The 21,387-nt window shown below is 45.9% G+C and overlaps 1 protein-coding gene across 2 annotated transcripts in view; it reads left to right on the forward strand.

Annotated features, from left to right (window-relative positions):
• si:dkey-172j4.3 (diacylglycerol kinase delta) overlaps window positions 1-21,387 on the forward strand; it is a 224,155-nt gene that overhangs the window by 127,801 nt on the left and 74,967 nt on the right. For both annotated transcript variants that reach the window (XM_060832574.1, XM_060832576.1), the window contains exons 2-7: window positions 6,985-7,095; window positions 10,253-10,333; window positions 12,527-12,631; window positions 13,406-13,538; window positions 14,739-14,845; window positions 16,054-16,179. In XM_060832574.1, coding sequence (XP_060688557.1) covers window positions 6,985-7,095; window positions 10,253-10,333; window positions 12,527-12,631; window positions 13,406-13,538; window positions 14,739-14,845; window positions 16,054-16,179 — 663 coding nt within the window. The remainder of the gene's footprint in view (window positions 1-6,984; window positions 7,096-10,252; window positions 10,334-12,526; window positions 12,632-13,405; window positions 13,539-14,738; window positions 14,846-16,053; window positions 16,180-21,387) is intronic.

The following is a 21,387-nucleotide window of genomic DNA, read 5'->3' on the forward strand; positions in this document are numbered from 1 at the left end:
GTTGCTAAGCAATTAAACTGTTCCAAACAGGTGGACATTCCAGGGTGTGCATTCTCCTGGATGCCAGCCTATGAGTTCTCTTACTCCATTTGGGTTTAGTGGGACTCCTTTGCTGTCTCAAATCCACATATTGGTAGCAACCGCAATGGCTTGCTAACCTAGATCCTAAAGAAAACTTTAACCACTTGGTCAAGGCTTGGCTTTGTTTTGGGGTTTTGCTGTTGGCTGACCTGGAGTCTGTCTGCTCAGGATAGGTCCTAAGTGAGGCTCTGTGATTGCCTTCATTCAAGTAGTGTTCCCAGGCTCAGTGATGTGCACGTCCATCGGCATACCCTGTAACTCAAATGCCCCAGTTGCTGCATTTTCTAAGGACAAAACCAGTTATAGTGCCGGTTTGAAGTCCAGTTGGACTTCAGCTATTAGGTGCTTTTTCATAGTTACATAATTATTCCCACTCTCATCACCACTGAAATAACTTCACAGAGGCTGGTATCATAGAACATAAAACAGTACAGCACAGTACAGGCTCTTCAGCCCATGATGTTGCGTCGAGTATTTATCTTAATCTAAGATCAATCTAACCTACACATCCCTCTGTTTACGGCCATCCATGTGCTTGTCCAGCAGTCACTTAAATGTCCCTAATGTCTCTGACTCTCTTACCACTGCTGGGACGGCATTCCACACACCCACCATAAAGAACCTAACTCTGACATTTCCCCTAAACCTTCCTTCAATCACCTTAACATTATGACCCCTCATGGCAGCCATTGTGTGCCCTCGGGAAATGTCTCTGTCCATCTTCTCTATGCCTCTCATTCCCTTGTACACCTCTATCAAGTCACCTCTCTTCCTTCTTCTCTCCAGTGTGAAAAGCTCCAGCTCACTCAATCTCTCTTCATAAGACAAGCCCTCCATTCCAGGCAGCATCCTGGTAAATCTCCTTCTTCCACCCTTTCTAAACCATCTACATCCTTCCTATAATGAGGTGACCAGAACTGGACACAGTCATCCGAATATAGTCTAACCAGGATTTTATAGAGCTGCAGCAAATCTTGTGGCTCTTAAACTCAATCTCCTGTTTAATGAAAGTCAAAACACTACACTCCTTCTTAACAACCCTATCACCATGGCTGGCAAATTTGAGGTATCTGTGTACATGGACTCCAAGATCCCACTGTTCCTTTACATTGCCATGAATTCTGTCTTTAACCCTGTATTCACCATACAGATGTGACCTTCCAAAATTAATCACTTCGCAGTTATCCAGGTTGAACTCCATCTGCTACTTCTCAGCCCACCTCTGCATCCTGTCAATGTCTTGTTGTAGCCTGCAACAGCCCTCGACACGATCTACAACACCACCAACCTTTGTGTCACTGGCAAACTTACTAACCCACCTCTCCATTTCTTCATCCAAGTCATTTATAAAAACTACAAAGAGCAGAGGCCCAAAAACAGATACGTGAGGAACATCATCCATCACTGACCACCAGGCGGAGTACTTTCCATCTGTTACCACTCGCTGTCATCCTTCAGCCAGCCAATTTTGTATCCGGACAGTCATATTTCCCTGTATCCCATACCACCTAACTTTCTGAATGAGCCTACCATGGGCAATCTTTACTGAAATCCATATACACCACATCCATCACTCAACCTTCATCAACTTGTCTAGTCACATCCTCAAAGAACTCAATAAGGCTTGTGAGGCATGACTTGCCTCTCACAAAGCCATACTGACTATCTTTAATCAAACTTTGTATTTCCAAACAGTCTTCAATCCTACCTCTCAGAATACTTTCCACAACCTTGCTTACCACAGACCTAAGACTGACTGGTCTGTAATTCCCAGGGATTTCCTTATTCCCTTTCTTGAACAGAGGAACAACATTCGCCTCCCTCCAATCATCCGGACTACTCCCGTGGAGAATGAGGATGTAAATATCATTGCCAGAGGTGCAGCGATCTCATTGCTCGCTTCCCGGAGTAAACTTGGATATATCTGGTCTGGCCCTGGGCATTTATCTATCTTTATACTTCCCAGGATTTCCAGTACATCCACTTCTTTAATATCAATCTGTTCAAGCCTATTAACCTGGTTCATGGAGTTCTCACTATCAACAAGGTCCCTCTCTCCCGTGAATACTGAAGCAAAAAACTCATTTTAAGGCCTCCCTACCTCTTCAGACTCCAGGCAAAAGTTCCCTCCACTACCCCTGATCGGCCCTACCCTCTGATCATTCTCTTATTCCTCACGTAAGTGTAGAATGCCTTTGGCTTTTCCCCAATCCTTCCCACCAAGGCTTTCTCATGCCCCCTCCTAGCTCTCCTCAGTCCATTTTTGAGTTCTTTCGTAGCTACCCTGTAATCCTATAAAGCTGTGCCAGAGCCTTGCTTCCTCAACCTCAAGTAAGCTTCCTTCTTGATGAGAAGTTCCCCTGCTCTTGTCACCCAAGGCTCTTTCACCTTACCATTCCTTGCCTGTCTCTAATGGACAAAGTTATCCAACACTCGCAACAGGTCTCCCTTAAACATCCTCCACATTTCAGTTTTGCATTTCCCAAAAAACAACTTTTCCCAATTTATACTCCACAGATCCTGTCTAATAGCAGTATGATTTCCCTTAACTAATTAAATACCTTCCCATACTGTCTGTTCCTATCCATCTCCATGGCTATGGTAAAGGTGAGGCAGTTGTGGTCACAGTCACTGAAATGTTCTCCCACTGAGAAATCTGTCACCTGGCCTGGCTCATTGCCGAGCACCAAATCCAGCATGGCCTCCCGCCTAGTCGGCTTATCTACATATTGAGTCAGGAGTCCCTCCTCGACACACCTGACAAAATCGACTCCATTCAGACCATCTGTACGAAGGAGGTTCCAATCAATATTGGGAAAGTTGAAGTCACCCATAGCAACAACTCTGTTACATCCGCACCTTTCTAAGATCTGCTGTCCAATCTGTTCTTCCATTTCTCTGAAACACCCAATAAAGTGACTGCTCCTTTCCTGTTACTGACTTCCACCCATACTGACTCAGTAGCCAAACCCTCCTCAGCAACCTCCTTTTAGATTAGATTAGATTAGACTTAGAGTGTGGAAACAGGCCCTTCGGCCCAACAAGTCCACACCGACCCGCCGAAGCGAAACCCACCCATACCCCTACATTTACCCCTTACCTAACACTACGGGCAATTTAGCATGGCCAATTCACCTGACCCGCACATCTTTGGACTGTGGGAGGAATTTTTTCTGCAGCTGTGATCCACTCTCTAATTAACAATGTTATTCCCCCTCCTCTTTTACTCCCGTCTCTGTGTTTTTTAAAAGATCCAAACCCTGGAACATTCAGAAACCATTCCTATCAAATCCATGACTCCAATATGGCCACAATATCATAGGTCCAATACTGATCCATGCTCTAGGTTCATCACTCTTATTCCTGACATTCCTTGCATTGAAACAGACACACTTTAACCCATCCCTTTGCCCTATCAACTGTGTATTCTTCTCTACAGACTCTCTGCATTCTATTTCTGCCCATTCAAAAACTACCCTCTCCTGTAGCTCTGTAGCTCTGGTTCCCATCCCCATGCCAAATGGGTTTAAACCTCCCAAAGTGCTCTCGCAAATCTTCCACCTAGGACATTGGTGCCCCTCCTGTTTAAATGCAACCTATCCTTCATGTACAGGTCCCACCTTCCCTAGAAGGTACCCCAATGATCCACATATCTGAAGCCCTCCCTCCTCTACCAGCCCTGTAGCCACGTGTTTAGCTGCACTTGCTCCCTGTCCTCATCTCACCAGCATGTAGCACCGGTAGTAATCCTGAGATTACTGCTCTGCTCATCCTGCTTTTTAGCATCCAACCTAACTCCCTGAAATGATGTTTCAGATCATCCCTTTTCCTGGCTATGTCATTGGTGCCAATGTGCACCACGATTTCTGGCTGCTCACCGGCCCCCCTCAGAATCTTGTAGACTCAATCAGAGACATCCTGGATCCTGGCACCTGGGAAGCAACATACCTTCTGGGAGTCCCATTCGTGACCACAGAATCTCCAGTCTGTTCCTCTAACTATTCAGTCTCCTACCAGTAGCACTTTTCTATTCTCCCCACTTCCCTTCTGAGCCACAGTGTCAGAGACCTGGCCACTGTGGCTTTCCCCTGGCAGGTTCCCCACCCAACAGTATCCAAAATGGTATACTTATTATTGAGGGGAATGGCCATAGGGGATCCCTGCACTGTCTGCCTGTTCTCTTTCCGTAACCCATCTATCTTTTCCCTGTACCCGAGCTGGGACTACCTCCCTGCAAATATTCTGTATTACTCCCTCTGCCTCCCAAATGATCCGAAGTTCATCCAGTTCCAATACCCGAATGCGGTTTTCAAGGAGCTAGAATATATATCACTCTTTATTTGCACACCAAGAGCCCTTGACACTGATCCAATTCCCTCAGAGCCAGCTCTCAGAGTGACCAGCATGTCTGACACTCCTTGTTACTACCTTTTAGTCAAGGCTCCCTGATTGGACTAGATTAACAACCCCAGTTAGGAAACCCATATTCTATGAGGTTCAACACCCTGACCTTGTTAAAATCACTCCAGAAGCATTACTCTGGATCTCACACCTTGCTGTTCCTGCTTTGGGTGTATTTGAAGAGGAGGGTGTTGAGAGTGTTTGACAGTGTTATGTAAAAATGAGCTATCCCTTTCCTGGATGTGTTTGATGCGGACAATATGGAAGGAGACTTCCTCTCAGATTAGAAAGAGCAGGGTGAACTTTACTTTAAAAAAAAATATAAAAGAGTAGAGTGAGATTTAATTAGCTTAAAATAGTAGGGCAAGCTCTACTTTTTTGTTTAAGAGTTGAGAGAGCTTTGCTTTCAGTTTAAGAAAAGAGAGAGCTTTCCTTTGTATCTAACCCTGTTCTGAACCTGCCCTGCAAGCGTTTGATGGGTACAGTATACAGAGAGCATTATTCCGTATTGAATACAGTGCAGTAGCTGTCCTGGGAGTGTTTCATGGGGCAGTGTAAAGGAAGTTTTACACTGTCTCTAACCTTGTGCTGTGCCTGTCCTGCAAGTGTATAGTGGAAAAATGTCAAGGGAGGTCTACTTTCAGTTTAAAAGGGAAGAGTGAGCTTTCATGTGGAATTAACCTGTATTGACCATGTCCCAGGAGTTTTTGATGGGGATGGTGTCGAGGGAACTTGACTTTCTGTTTACATCTCATTTAAAAGAGTAGAGCAAGCTTTGTTCTGGATTTAAGCCTGGACTTTCCCTATCCTGGAACTGTTTGATTGGGACGGTGCCAAGAGAACTTTACTTTCTGTGTACTTTTTAGTTTACAAGAGTACAGCAAGTTTTATACTGGATTTAACCCCTGCACTGTCTGTGTCCCAGGGGTGTCGGATGGCGATGGCGTCGATGGAACTTTCCTTTCAATTTTCAAAGATTAGAGGGAGATTTGAATCTAACAGAAATACAGTATAGCAACCTCTACATTGTCACATCAAACGCTCCCAGGCTAGGTACAGCATGGGGTCAGATATACAGTAAAATGCCCTCTACACTGTCATATCCCATGACTGGTGAAGCACAGGTTAGATAGAAAGTAAAACTCCCTCTAGAGAGTCCCATCATACACTCCTGGGACAACTACAGCACAGGGCTAGATATGGATCCCTGGCTGTATTTAATTGGGACAGTCAGGAAGGAAATTTACCCTTTATATATCCCTGCACTGTACCTGTACTGGTAGTGTTTGATGGGGTAAGTGTAAAAGCAACTTTACTTCTGTATTCAACCCCATGCTGTACCTGCCCTGGAGTGTTTGATGGGATAGTAATTGGGTGAATGGGCTTTATTTTGTATTGGTCTATATATGCCCTGCAAGTGTTTAACACCACTGTGGATGAGGAGTCTGACAGTGTTGATAGGTGCTGATGAAAAGTGATGATAAACCAACATTGAGAGACATTCAAAGGATGAATTCAGAATCCTGTATCATAAGTCTCACCAAACAGAACAAGGAGAAGATGTTGGAGAGTCTCATCAACAGTTGGTCTTCCTTCCTTCTCTCCTTCCATTCTCTAAGAACAGATCCAAGACATTCAGAACCATTCCAATTTTCAGAGAGAGGATGGAAAGGGGACATTGTGGTGGATATGTCATACCACATTCAGTTTAATACATCTCAAAACTTTCTTGCTATATGCTGAGAGTATGTGAGATTTGCTGCATGGAATTTTCTGAAGCCTCCAACTGTACCTGTTTGTGATTTGGGGTGAGGGTGATGTCTCATATTATTAGGTGCTGGCAAATGGCACTTCCATGGATATGAAACAAAACTGTGAGGTTGGGGGTGGGGGGGAAGAGGAGGGGTGATGTGGATTGAACATAACACCATGTTCCTGTGGAATAGGACTAGTTTTGTCAAAGAAAGGAGCAATAGATGATCTGTCTTTGATCATTAAGGTGCTAAAAGGAGAAAGCGGAGAAAGTGGGACACACACAACATCTCAGACAAACCGCCCTGATGAAGGTTTACTCAGCTGAAATGTCAGAACTGCTTTTTCTTTCCATTCAACAATACTGAGCATTCTTATAAACAAAACAACTCGCCCCTTCCCCAAGTTAATGGTCTATTTGAAAAGTCCAAGATGCCAATTTGGATCTGCACCTGTAGCAGAAACTAATCAACTCATCTTTGGCTCTTACCCTGTCTATGTATTAACTTTTGTAGAAATTTGTTCACTAATTTTTGAGATATATTGTTTATATGCAAACAGAATGACAAGCAACAAATAACATACTCTCTGCCCACCTTCATTCACGGCATTACAAAGGATTGGACTCATTTAATCCATTTTTAACCAACAGAGTAAAGACTCGCTCTGCAAATGCTATCGTAGTCCATATCATATCACAGCTTTTCTTTTAAAATTACTCATGAACCTTATTCCAATTTCTTTTAACAGAAAAGCATTAATGAAGGCTTGTTACTGAAGCAGACCAGCTCATTCCAGAGGTGGAAGAAAAGATACTTTAAGCTCAGAGGACGAACTCTATACTGGGCCAAGGATTCAAAGGTAAAGCCATCAGGGCTGACACTGTTCACGCTTGTCAACTGAAGCAAGGCATGTTGCTCATCATTTTCCAATGAGTTGATAAGGAATCTCACCCAGACTCACTAACACTTAGGACTGTTGCTAACCAATCCTCACTGTAACATAATATGGAGGGCATTAGCATTACATTCTATCAACATAATTATCTCAAATCACCTTGCAAATATTAATCATCTTGAATGGTATCATGAATTTGCTAACAGACATAACTCAGCAGCAATACATAATCAGCAGTTGGGCGGATACTGTAATCTGGTGGTGACTGAGCAGGAATGTTGCTTGGGTCATTAAGGATAATGGCAATCCTAATAATATCATTCTTGATAATTCAACTCCAGACAATTCCAATCATATAACACTCCTGACAATTCCAACCCGAACAATTCAAATCCTGATAATTCCATACCAATGCCATTCCTGACAATTACAACCCAGACAATTCCAATCCAGTAGCAATCCTGACAATTCCGATCTGGATAAATTAAATCCAGTGTCATTCCTGACAATTCCAATCCAGGAAATTCCAATGCAATTCCTGATTCTTGGTGCTCAAATTTTTGACATGACTATTCTAACAATTCAACACATGGCAATTCCAGTAGGTCCAAGTGTCAGCACCTGAACATGAACTTTGCAAATACTTGCAGCAAAATTATTTCAGACTCAGTCATGTACCTGGGTCTACAACAGATAATCTATGCTCACAGCCCTCTCATACACATTCGTTTGCAGAAGGTTGCCAAGCCTTCTTCACAGGTAGACAGCTGAAGGCAACACAGGCTGTTTGGGTGACGTGTCAGTCAGGAACAGAGCAGAAGCATCTAATTTTCCACGACCTCTTTTAGGAAATTATTCGTTTTAAACAGTTCGGGTGATAGGATGCAACAATTGTCAATCTTATAAGACTGTCAGCATTAAAAGTGTCTTCTGTCAACAAATTGAAAGTCATATCATTAAAGATGATCCGTGGGTTCATTTGTTTTATAAGTTTTGTATGTTTATTGCAGAGACATAAGTAGCGGTAGGAATAGGCTCTTTGGCCTTACAAGCCTGACCCCCCCATCAGCACGATCAAGGCTGAGCATCCAACTCAGCATTCTAGTCCTGCTTTCTCCCCATTCCTTTGATTCCTTTATCCCTAAGAACTCTCTCTGATTCCTTCATCAAAAACAGGAATGATGGGAAAGCTGTCTGGTATGTTTGTCTGATGACTAAGAATCACAAAGCAGTACAATGAAAGATCTGCCGTCACTGCTAGATTGCTTGAGGAAGACCACGCTGTATCCAGCACAGGGCAAGGCAAAGAGACATACTTCCATGACCTTCCATGAAGCTTATCCGATTCCAACATATTCTGTGGCTGCTTTTCTAGCTCCTATGTTTCCTGCCAGGAATCAGTCCCGATATTAGCTCCATCAGCCAGAACTGTTACATCGATATGTCGAGGAGTACACTCTCCAAAACCTACATCCCTGTTCCAACTCTAGCTTTTGTTTCTTCCATCTTCCCTCATTTTTCTCCTGTACTCTTGTTGAATAGAGAAGTTTTATGTAGAGTTGGAAGGGAAGAATTTATGCCTTGTTTGAAAGACAGTACTTCTGATAGTGCAGCACTCTCTCAGCACTAACCCTCTGATAGTGCTGCACTCTCTCAGTGCGGACCCTCTGACAGTGCAGCATTCTCTCAGCACTGACCCTCTAATAGTGTAGCATTCCCTCCGCACTGACCCACTGACAGCGTAGCACTCTGTCAGTACTGATCCTCTGACAGTGCAGCACTGACCCACTGACTCTGCAGCACTCCCTCAGCACTGTCCCACTGACAGCGCAGCACTGTCTCAGTACAGACCTTCTAACAGTGCAGCACTCCCTCAGCACTGACCCACTGACACTGCAGCACTCCCTCAGCACTGACCCTCTGAGAGTGCAGCACTCTTTCAGCACTGATCCACTGACAGTGTGGCACTCCCTTAGTACTGACCATCTGACAATGCAGCACTCTCTTAACACTGTGACACTCCAACAGTGAGGTGTTCCCTCAGTGTTGACCCTCTCACAGTGTGGCACTCCCTCAGTGCTGACCCTCTGATGATGTGGCACTCCCTCAGTACTGACCCTCTGACAGTGCAGCACTCTTTCAGCACTGACCCTCCAACAGTGCGGTGTTCCCTCAGTACTGACGCTCTGACAGTGTGGCAGTCCGTCAGCACTGACCCTCTGACAGTGCAGCACTCCCTCAGCACTGACCCTCTGACAGTGCAGCATTCCCCAGCACTGACCCTCTGACAGTGCAGCACTCCCTCAGCGCTGACGTGACAGTCTGGGTTATTTGTTTAAATCTTGGGATTGGGGCATGAACCCATAATCTTTGAGTTCAGAGACTACCCATTGCCCAATTACCCAAAGTACAATATAAAGTACTCTTTTTCACATCAAACCTCAAGCCCATCCACATTTGCTGATTCCTGTTTAGGCTGTATTCTGATTATAATTTGTGTTTTGATTGTAGCTTTGGTTTGGTTGTAGCCTGTATTCTAATTTAGCCTTTATTCAGATTACACTCTGCGTTCTGACATTCTGACAGTGTGGCACTCCCTTAATGTTGGTCCTTTGACAGTGTGGCACTCCCTTAATGTTGGTCCTCTGACAGTGTGGCACTCCCTCAGTGCTGGTCCTCTGACAGTGCGGCACTCCCTCAGTGCTGGTTCTCTGACAGTGCGGCACTCCCTCAGTGCTGGTCCTCTGACAGTGCGGCACTCCCTCAGTGCTGGTTCTCTGACAGTGCGGCACTCTCTCAGTGCTGGTCCTCTGACAGTGTGGCACTCCCTCAGTGTTGGTCCTCTGACCCACACTATTTCTGATCTAATTACCCAAAGTATAATATTAAGTATTCTCTCACACCTAACCTCAAGCCCATGCTAATTTGATGATTCCTGTTTAGGCTGTAGCCCATATTCTGATTGTCACCCATCTCCTGATTTAGCCTGTATTCTGATTTAGCCTGTATTCTGATTTAGTCTGTATTCTGATTTAGTCTGCCTTATTCACCTGCACCCGAAGTCCTGCTCCTGGTTCAACCTGTATTCTGATTGTGATTTGTTTTGTTTCTCTCATTCCAGTCCTTAATATTCGATGAGGTTGACCTGTCTAATGCCAGTGTTGCTGAGACCAGCACTAAAAACATTAACAACAGTTTTACCGTAAGTCGTTGCTTTTTCCTGATTTAATCTCTCTGTTGAGCAGTGACCACTGTACTGTCTTTCCCATAGTGTCAAAAGAATCCTCTCTCTGAATCTGGAATTATGTTGAAGTCCCTGTAACCTTCTCCCAATTAAAAGTCGTGAAGTTATCTCATGGTGGCCAAAATAAATCTCTCTGTGTTATGTCTCTGGCAATTACTCTACAGTGAGGGTCAAATACTGTGAGCTGGAGAGTGTGCTAAGATATAGGAAGGCTGCTCCTGTTGAAGTCAAAGTTTTTCATAATTGTGGGTATTAAATTGTCCAATGTGATGGCACCCTGTGACTCATGGTGACCCCCAGTTAATCACCCACAGTTAGAGTCAGCAACTACAGGGAGTACCTTCTCATGAAGCAGGCTTGCTAAGCACTCTACCATGAGGGACAGGCTGTGTCTCTGCACACGATCAGCTACTGAGCCAGCAATCTACCCAAATGAAGCAACCAAAAGATTATGAGAAGGTTTCACTCTGGTTGACACTGGTGGGGGCAGCTGATTTCACCCACCCGCCAAGGGGTTAATCATTGACTGGCTGGAAATTAAACCAAGGAAGACATGTGTTGGTGTGGCACCTCCCACAATATCAGGATGCCTCAAAGCTCTTCAGAGGCAATGAAGTCCTTTTGAAGAATATTGCCATGTAGGAAATACAACACCAACAAGCAAGCAATGTGATGCAAACGTTTGTTGATATTGGTCAAAGACTAAATCACAAACTTTTTGCAGTGCAATATGAGTCCACACCAACCCTTCAAACAGCATCACACCCAGATCCAACTCCCCAACCTCTCCCTGTGATGCCACATTTCCCAAGGCTAGCCCACCCAGCCTGCACACCACAGGCAATTTAGCATGGCCAATCCACATAACCTGCATGTCTTTGGATTGTGGGAGGAAACCAGAGCTCCAGGCAGACGGTGCAAACTTCACACAGATAGTAGCCCGAGGCTGGAATTGAACCTGGGTCTTTGGCACTGTGAGGTAGCAGTGCTAACCACTGAGCCAACATGCTCCCCTGCGGTGGAGGTCAGTTAACCAGTTCACTGCTAGAACTGAACTGCAGAGTGATGTTAGCAATGTAGGTTCAATTCCAGTCCTGGCTGAGGTCACTATAAAAGCTTTACTGTCTTCTGGATCTCACTTCTTGTCTGAGGCATAGTGACCCTCAGGTTAAACTCACAAACAGTTGGCGTGTCATGGAAAACCCTTTTACACTTTTCTCACAGTGACGGGAAGCCTCTGACATTCATCTAAGATAGTAGGCAGGACCTTCGTTGAATATGTCACTGACACAGCTAACAATGAAGCACTGCCCCAGCACCTCACTCGATTGTCAACCTTAACTATGTTCAAGTGTCTGGAGTGAGGCCTTAATGTACAACCTTTGACTCAGTGATAAGCCACTGAGTGATGAGCTGCCAAAGTAGCTTCTCATTCCTTGACGGACACAGACAATGGTATAGTCTTCTGACCAGCGGCATGGCTTCAGGGTAATTGTCATTTTGAGTCAGTAGGTACAGCACTGGCTCTCATTAATAGACTTTAATTTGCTGTGTAGAGACTGAAATAACCTTATCTCCTGATAAGTAGTCCCTTCACATTGAGTTAGGAAAGGAAAAGGTACAATGTGGAATCCCAGCACTAGAAAATATCTATTCAAGTGAAGTTCAGCCTTTCAGACCTGCATGGTCTAGTCATTTTACCAAGTTCTTCACCTGTTTCCAGTCTCCTTCCCTCCAGATCCCTGAGATATTGAAAGCTCTAAGATAGTGCAGTTTGTATACAATGTATTGTTTTACTACTGGTTTTATCCCTTACAATTCTTGCATCATTACCTACTCTTTATCAGTTTTAAAGACGGTGGATTGTTTTATAGTGCAGAACAACATTCAGTCTCCTCGGTTTTCTGAGCCCAACAAGTAGCTTGGAAGAAGATTGTAGAAAACACCGTTAATATGTAGGAAGCATCGTTGTGTTTGGACATTTGTTGGTTCCACTTATGCCTTTTCAGATGGAACTGGCCATAATGTCTGTACCTGTTCCCTGAGATCTCAGAATTAACCGCTGTTCAAACTCAGATAGAGACACCCAGGGCTAAACATAGGCTCCATCAGAAAAAGGGTTCTGTATTCTAAATTGAGCTTTATTTTCAGATCATTACGCCTTTCCGAAAATTAATCCTGTGTGCAGAGAGTAGGAAAGAGATGGAGGATTGGATCACTGCACTGAAGTCTGTCCAAAAACTTGAGAATTATGAGGTAAGGAAATAGAAGTGTCAGTTCTTTTCACACTCTGTCAGAAATGACATCTGGTCCGTCCCTGGAACATTGCACCCTAACTGTCAATCTGCTGTTCATTCTCCCACGCTGTGGCTGCCTGTGAGGGTTTATATACACAGCTCCACACGTGTTTTTGTGTCTGTGTTCTTGTTTGTGCATGTGATTGTGTGCATGTATGTGAGTGTAGGTGTGTCTGAGTGCCCCTGTGTGAACATGTAAATCTAGTCTGTGACATGTGTCTGTGACGTGTGTGTGTGTGTGTGTGTGTGTGTGCATCTGTGTGAGAATATGTACCTAGATATGTAGCCGTATGTCTGTCTGCCTGCATGGTGTTTTTGTGTCTGTGTTTACATTTAAGAGGGGGCACCACATACATGGACTCTGGAAATGTGTTTAAATGTGCGGAATAGAGTCAATGACAATCAGAGTGCACAGAGAACGACAGAGCTGATTAGATGTGTGGGAGTCAGTTAATAATAGGATGGAGTTTAAATGCATTCTGGAATTAATGTTGAAGTAGAGTGCGTGATAGTGGAGAGGCAATGGAAGGAAGAGAGTGGATGGATGGATGATCATTCCTATTTAGAGACATCTACATAAATGCTGAGTGTCTATGCACTACACTAAGTGGTGCTTCTCGCTCAGGGTGTGGTGACCATGGCTGGGTATTTGAAAGCACATGTCTTACCTCTGCATTTGACATCCTCCCTCTGAGCTTCAAACTGAGCACGTTTGTTGTTGGGTCTTCCTCAGGCCAGCCAGCTGAACATGGAGCATTTCTCAGGGATGCACAACTGGTACGCGACATCCCACGCCCGCCCCACCTTCTGCAATGTCTGCCGGGAGGCCCTGTCAGGAATGACTTCTCACGGGCTCTCTTGTGAAGGTAGGAGGGTCCTTACTATGAGCTTGAGTGACTTCATTGCCTTGATTACTGTCACATCAACATCACAAAACAGTAGGGAGCAAATATTTTAAAAGTTGACACCTGGAATTACCTGGGAAGTTATTTTTCTTTGGCTCCACAGCCTTATGTTGCCAGGATGTTTCATCCAAACACTGTGTTAGCATTAAGTGTAACATTTTGGGAATGTCCAAACAATTCACCAGGAAAACAGCCAGCTCAGTCCTCAGCAGTATCAATCATAGGATGGAGGGAACAATTCACAGCAGGAAGCAGCTTGGGGTGAATGGAGCCGCAGGTAGTGAGAGATAGCAGAATGACCATTTAAAGGGATGGAAGAACCTATATCCCTTACCAGAGATGGCAGAATTGGGGTCAGAATGAAGATGGGCAATTTGATCAATAATCTTATCACAAGGCATGGTTAGGTGTAGCACCATTTCTTTTTAATGCAATGCAAGTCAGGGTCTGGCCCAGCATGTAGGATTGGCTTGGAGCCTCCTGCCATTGAAGATTTATCTCATGGGGACTCCTGTGATTGACCGCAAGACACTGTGGTTGGGCTTAAAGTAGAATAGCAAGGTCGCAATGCACCCAGATTGCAAAATGACATATGTTCGTTCTGGCAACAAGGATTGACCAGTTTCTGCAGCACAGAGGATTCTGGGAGTTTCAGCGACCATATTGATTGTAGTCAAGTTGGGTTGTTGGGATTGGGAGATGGTGAAGTAGGGGTGCAATGTCTAACTTATTTTGGAGGCAGGAAGCCTTGTGTTGATGTCTTCACTAATATATTCCAAACACAGTTGGTAACCTGACCAGCCTATGGACTGGTGACCATCTCCATTAATATCACTTAATGCAACTTTGGGTCAAAATGTGTACTAAAATGCTCCTCCAGAGTGGCTTGGAGCTTTTCATTACACTATATGAAGGTACTATATAAAGATCAGTTGTTGTTGTCGAATTAATGTTGGCTATCAAGGTTATTTGTAATGGTGAGGTACTATACAGATTGGTAATTCTGTACAAATCAGTTTAATCCTGCCTGACGTATCAAATGGCCTCAGAGTATGTGGGGTTTCTGAGCCATGGCTTTCTTAACTGGGAGCTGTTAGGCTGAGCATGTAGTGGGTCTGCTGCTAAAGACAACACACTGAACCTTTGCTTTTAAATTGACAGTGTGTAAGTTTAAAGCTCACAAGCGATGTGCTGTTAGAGCGATCAACAACTGCAAATGGACCACACTGGCCTCTGTAGGAAGTGATATCATTGAAGATGAGGATGGGGTAAGTACAATGGTGACATCCATTGAGTTCTATTAATAGAGTTTAAAAAGGGCTGCTTAGTAAATTCATTCATTATTTCTAAATTAAAAATCAATTTTTGACAAAAATGACTCGATAATAATGAATGCATCCCACATGATTGGAGATCCCTCACTCACCTTGATCCTTCATCTCCCTATTCTTTGTTTATTGATCTCTGAAGATTCTTTTCTCAAGCTTTCTCATCACTAGCTCATCTATGTACTACCTTTCCCTTCATCCTCACGGGGGCAGCACAGTGGCTCAGTAGTTAGCACAGCTATCTCACAGCGCCAGGGGCCTGAGTTCAATTCCAGCCTTGGCTGTGGGAGTTTGCACATTCTCCCCCTGTCTGCGTGGGTTTCCTCCAGGTTCTCTTGTTCTCTCTCGCAGTCGGAAGATGTGTAGGCTAAGTGGGTTAGCCATGGGAAATACAGGGTTATGCGGATAGAGTAAGGGTCTGGATGGGATCCTCTTTGGAGGGTCAGTGTGGACTGAATGGCTTGCTTCAACAGTGTAGGGAAACTATGATTTTCACAGCATTGAAATCAAGCAGATCACATCATTTGCATGCAGTTCCTCTGATAGGTTCCATTTACTTACTGAGACCACTGATGCCCCGAGAGTTAACACCCAATGGTTGCTCACTTCCCCTGCTCCTCCCAACTCTGACATGACCATACAAGCTAATGTGTTATTGTCCGAGAGGTGGGATCAATATCTCAGCTAGAGGCTGAACCTGTCAAGGATCAGGAGACAAACTCCTCTTAGAATGTAGAAACGTCCAAGTGACATGGGACTTCAAAAGCAGAAAATGTTAAGGCCAGTGTGCACCTGGGGCTGAGGTTTCGCCAGCACCAATATCAATGGGACACTTCGGTCTGGAAGGTTGGCACTAGCATGGGGAGTGGAGAGTCTGAAGCATTGGGCTCCACTAGAATTGCTTCTAAACTCTGTGTTGTGCTTCCATTAGAAGCCAGGTGATATTTCTGTCACTTGTTATTTACAATTGCTCACTAACACAATGGGGTGTGGGTGTGTCTGATGGTTTGATTGATGTTGGTGCATATAAAGATGCATTAACATTGCATTAATGTATACACAGTAGGCATTGGTGGGCTTGGAGACCATGTGGGTGCCAGATACAGCGTTGTGATGGTGAACTCACCTCGAGCTCTGCTCTGTTGCAGGTTGCCATGCCTCACCAGTGGCTGGAGGGGAACCTGCCCGTCAGTGCCCGATGTGCTGTCTGCGATAAAACCTGTGGCAGTGTCCGGAGACTGCAGGACTGGAGGTGCCTGTGGTGCAAAGCAATTGTAAGAGTTTCCGCGGAATGTTGATTGAGTGGGTATTTTCAATCACGGATGGCACGGTTACACAGGATCTTTTAAAACAGAAAAGGAGATAGCAATGCACAATCTCGGGCAGGGGTTGAATTTTCTCCCAATATTGTCCCTCATGGGGGCATCCAGCCAATGGGATGGTCAGAATCTGCGAGGGGTTGTTCAGCCAATCCCAAACTGCTTCTCTCCTCAGTGAGTCTATAAGCAGCAACCGGGGCCGAACAACCGTATGATTGGGTAAACAATGAGAAGGGCACTGGTGACTGGGAGCTGGTCAGCAGGGAGCGAGAGCTGGAACTGGAGCTGGAAGGTTCTGGCCAAAGGAGTGGGATTGGGTAAGGATCAGGAAGCACAGTCGATTTGCCCTGGAGTGGAGGCAGAATGCCTGAACATTGTGATTTGCCCCATGGGAAGGGGGTACCACCACAGTGTGATTTGCCCCAGGGAGGTGGCTCACACAATGTGATTTGCCCCAGGGGAGGGGATTACCACACAGTGTGATTTGCCCCATGGAGGCAGCTCACAGAGTGTGATTTGCCCAGGGAGAGGGGGTACCATACAGTGTGATTTGCCCCAGGGAGAGGGGGTACCATACAGTGTGATTTGCACCCGGGAGGGGGCTCACACAGTGTGATTTGCCCCGGGGAGGGGGGTACCACACAGTGTGATTTGCCCCAGGAGAGGGGGTGGTACAAGAGAGTGTGATTTACCCAGGGAGAGGGGGTACCACACAATGTGATTTGCCCCGGGGAGGTGGCTCACAGAGTGTGATTTGCCCAGGGAAGGGGGTACAAGAGAGTGTGATTTCCCCAGGGAGAGGGGGTACCACACAGTGTGATTTGCCCCAGGGAGAGGGGGTACCATACAGTGTGATTTGCCCCGGGGAGGGGGGTACCACACAGTGTGATTTGCCCCAGGAGAGGGGGTGGTACAAGAGAGTGTGATTTACCCAGGGAGAGGGGGTACCACACAATGTGATTTGCCCCGGGGAGGTGGCTCACAAAGTGTGATTTGCCCAGGGAAGGGGGTACAAGAGAGTGTGATTTCCCCAGGGAGAGGGGGTACCACACAGTGTGATTTGCCCCAGGGAGGGGGCTCACGTAATGTGATTTGCCCTAGAGGAAGGGGGTACTATACAGTGTGATTTGCCCCAGGGAGGGGGCTCACGCAGTGTGATTTGCCCCAGGGGAGGGGGGTACCACGCAGTGTGATTTGCCCCACGGGTGGGGAGTACCACTCAGTGTGATTTGCCCCATGGGAGGGGGGATACCACACAGTGTGATTTGCCCCAGGGAGGGGGCTCACACAGTGTGATTTGCCCCAGGGAGGGGCGTACCACACATTGTGATTTGCCCTTTGTGGGGAATACCACACAGTGTGATTTGCCCCAGGTAAGGGGATACCACACAGTGTGATTTGCCCCAGGGGAGGGGGATACCACACAGTGTGATTTGCCCCACGGGTGGGGAGTACCACACAGTGTGATTTGCCCCAGGGGAGGGGGTTATCACATAGTGTCATTTGCCCCAGGGGAGGGGGGTATCAGTGTGATTTGCCCCAAAGGAGGGGGTACCACACAGTGTGATTTGCCCCACGGGTGGGGAGTACCACACAGTGTGATTTGCCCCAGGGGAGGGGGTTATCACATAGTGTCATTTGCCCCAGGGGAGGGGGGTATCAGTGTGATTTGCCCCAAAGGAGGGGGTACCACACAGTGTGATTTGCCCCACGGGTGGGGAGTACCACACAGTGTGATTTGACCCAGGGGAGGGGATTACCACACAGTGTGATTTTCCCCAGGGGAGGGGGGTACCACACCGTGTGATTTGCCCCAAGGATGACTCCCTGTAGTGGGATACATTTCTCTTTCCCTGGGCAGCAGATGCTGATGGGCAAGTTAGAGTCAGAACAGAACAAACTTGCCCATGTAAAAATGAAAATCTTCACTCAGGGCATCCCTAATGATGTCAAGTAATGTGCCACAAGCTCCCATGAACTATAATGAGCACACAGACTGTTTTTAATCATGTTAATGGAAGGATCAGTGTTGGGCCTGGGTACTGTGGTGGTGATGGTGATGCAGGGACTCTAGTTTCTGGAGTTTGACTTCGACCCACATGTTATGACTCAGAAATGACCAATCAAATGATCAGTTATGGGTTCTGTTTGATTTTGCTTCCAATTGTATGAAGAGGGGTTTAATCGGAGGCCTCTCTTCTGGACCCACCATTCACCCATCTTGATGTTCCTCTCTCTCTCTCTACATTTCCTGTGTGATGCACTGTGTGGTACAGATTATCCACTAAATTGCCAGCACAGCTATCAGCTCGATGCACTCACTTGTTTCTGTGAAAAGTGAGTCAGCAAATTGGGAGGATTGATTTGAAATGGGACAGCTGCTCTGTGACTCAGAAAAGAAATGGTTTAATTGTAACTCTGACTGGGGTGAATACATAATCTGTGCTGCGATAGCAGGTCTCAGTCTGTGCAACAGTAGGAGTGCTATAATTATGTGAATATGGTAGCACTGTGGTTATGTCACTGAACTAATCACCCTCAAGCCTGGGCTAATGGTCCGGAAATGTGAGATCAAATCCCATCACAGCAGTCAGGGAATTTAATTCTGGTTAATTAATTCAATCTGGACTGAAAAGGCTGGTGTAATGGAGACCCAAAAAATACAAGATTTTTCTAAGACTCAATTGCTTCACTCATATCCCTAGGGGAAGGAAAACTGTCATTTTTGCCTGGTTTGACCACATCTCACTCTACATCCAACAATGCACTTGAACCTTGACTGTCCTCAGAAGTTATGTGGTGAAGCAGCTCAGTTGTATAAAGAAAGGCTGTAAATACAGACCTTGCCAACCATAATCCACAAATAAGTTAAAACAAAATTGACTTTATGATTCCAACATGAGAAAGACAAGTCAAGCAGTACTCTCACTTTTGGAAAATAATTTGGTGAGCCAGGCTAACAGTGAAAGTATGGCACTGCAAGTGTTCAGTACGGGTTTACGACGCTAACCAACTCAAGCTGGTTTGCAATACAGAATGACGCCAACAGCTTGGCTTCAATTCCCGAACCAGCTGAGGTGACCTTGAAGGTCCCATCTTCTTGACCTCACCCTTGAGGTGTGGTGACCCTCACATTAAACCACCACTAACCATCTCTCTCTCTGTCCCTCTCGAATGTACGAGCAGTGCTGTGGTTCTAGTGATGACTAGTGTTACTGCCTGTGCTGATTCTCCCTCTGTTCCTGATACTCACTTTCCCCATTCCCAGTTTCCCTCTGTTCCTGATACCCGCCTCCCCTTTTCCCAGTCTCCCTCTGCTCCTCATACCCCTCCCCCATTCCCAGTCTCCCTCTGTTCCTGATACCCCCTCTCACCCGATTTCCAGTCTCCCTTTGCTCCAGATACCCCCTCCCCCGATTCCCAGAGTCCCTCTGCTCCTCTTACTCCCCCTCCCCCTTTTCCCAGTCTCCCTCTGTTCCTCATATCCCTCCTCCCCCAATTCCCAGTCTCCCTCTGCTCCTCATATCCCTCCTCTCCCTTTTCCAAGTCTCCCTCTGTTCCTGATACCCCATCCCCGATTCCTAGTATCCCTCTGCTCCTAAAACCTCCCTCCCCCGATTCCCAGTCTCCCTTTGTTCCTCATACCTCCTCTCCCCCTTGTTCCCAGTCACCCTTTGCTCCTCATACCTCTTCTCCCACTGTTCTCAGTCTCCCTCTGTTCCTGATACCCCCCTCCCTGATTCCCAGTTTCCCTCTGCTCCTCATACCCCCCCCGATTCCCAGTCTCCCTCTGCTCCTCATACCCCCCTCTCCCCCCATTCTCAGTCTCCCTCTGCTCCTGATACCCTCTCCCATAATTCCTGGTCTCCCTCTGCTCCTCATATCCACCTCCCACGATTCCCAGTTTCCCTCTGCTCATGATTCCCAGATCCCTGTTCCCAATCTCCCTGTCCTCCCCATCTCCCCGCAAATTCCAATCCCTGAATTATTTTTCTACCTCTCCCTTTCTTCCTTATTCCCTTAATCCTACTTCCTCAATTTCCTTCTCACCCCATCCTCCAATACCTCACCTGAAAACATTTCTGGTCACTTTGCAATGGTTGCCAATGCTGCAATGGCAGATTTAATCTCCCCTGCTGCCAGGGGGTAATTGGGCTTATTAGTTTTGTGTATGTGGTCCACTCCCGCTTTCTTTCATGACCAGGACCTCTCTCGCCTCCTGGATTGAGGATTACTGAGCCCTCTTCTACTTCACATGAGAAATTAGACAGAGAGGGGGATCAGTATCAATGTTACGTTTCTGATCATGCGAATCAGAACTCAGCCTTGTCTGTCCAAGTCTGAACACATGCAAGTCCAGCAAGGGTCAGTGTGGGTCGTGCTGGATTGACGTCCCAAGTCTTCCAAAGAGTTGGTCTGCACAGTGTCATCTCATTCACTAATCAGAAGCTAGTTTGCTTCGCTGTCATGTCCATTCATCGCTGGCGTTTACCTCAATCCCATTTTTTGACTTTCCCACGACCAAACACTCCCCCCTCCCCCCCCCCCCCTCCCCCTTGTCCAGTAAGCATCTGAGTGATCACAGTTGTATCTGTCCCAGAATCCACAGCCTTCTGGAACTGTTCCAGATTTCCCTATGTGTGAGAAGTGCTTCCGGATTTTGTCATTTTGGACAATTAATCCCTGAAGGGGTTAACTGATGTCACCAGGTAGGCACTGCCCATCAGGATATGAAGTACTGTTTGTGGGAGGAGCTAACCAAACTGTTGTTGTAAGGGCTATATTCCATGAAACTAAATTGCAGATGCTCTTGTAGTGAAGTGGTGGTCATTCCTCCCTCAGACTCAAAGGCTTGAGTTCCCCTCCCACCTGCTGCACAGTGTGTCGTGAAGTGCCTGAACATGTTGATTTAAAAATATGATAAAGTGAAATAGCAATATGTACTGGCTCTTAAATAATACGAGTACTTCTTACTTAAAGAGCTCTTAACTCTAGGCTGAGCTCTCACAAGAAGCTATCATATAACTCAGATGCAAGTGGTATTATCCAGTATAACCCTATTCTGCTCAACAAGAGTGAGACTGGCTTTTTACTGAAGTTTTCGTGTGGGCTTCCTTCCCCATTTGATATCAGTAACTGAGGCTAATTTTTTTAAAAGGGGAA

The sequence above is a fragment of the Hemiscyllium ocellatum genome, chromosome 11, assembly GCF_020745735.1.
Source record: "Hemiscyllium ocellatum isolate sHemOce1 chromosome 11, sHemOce1.pat.X.cur, whole genome shotgun sequence".
NCBI classification, from domain to species: Eukaryota; Metazoa; Chordata; class Chondrichthyes; order Orectolobiformes; family Hemiscylliidae; genus Hemiscyllium; species Hemiscyllium ocellatum.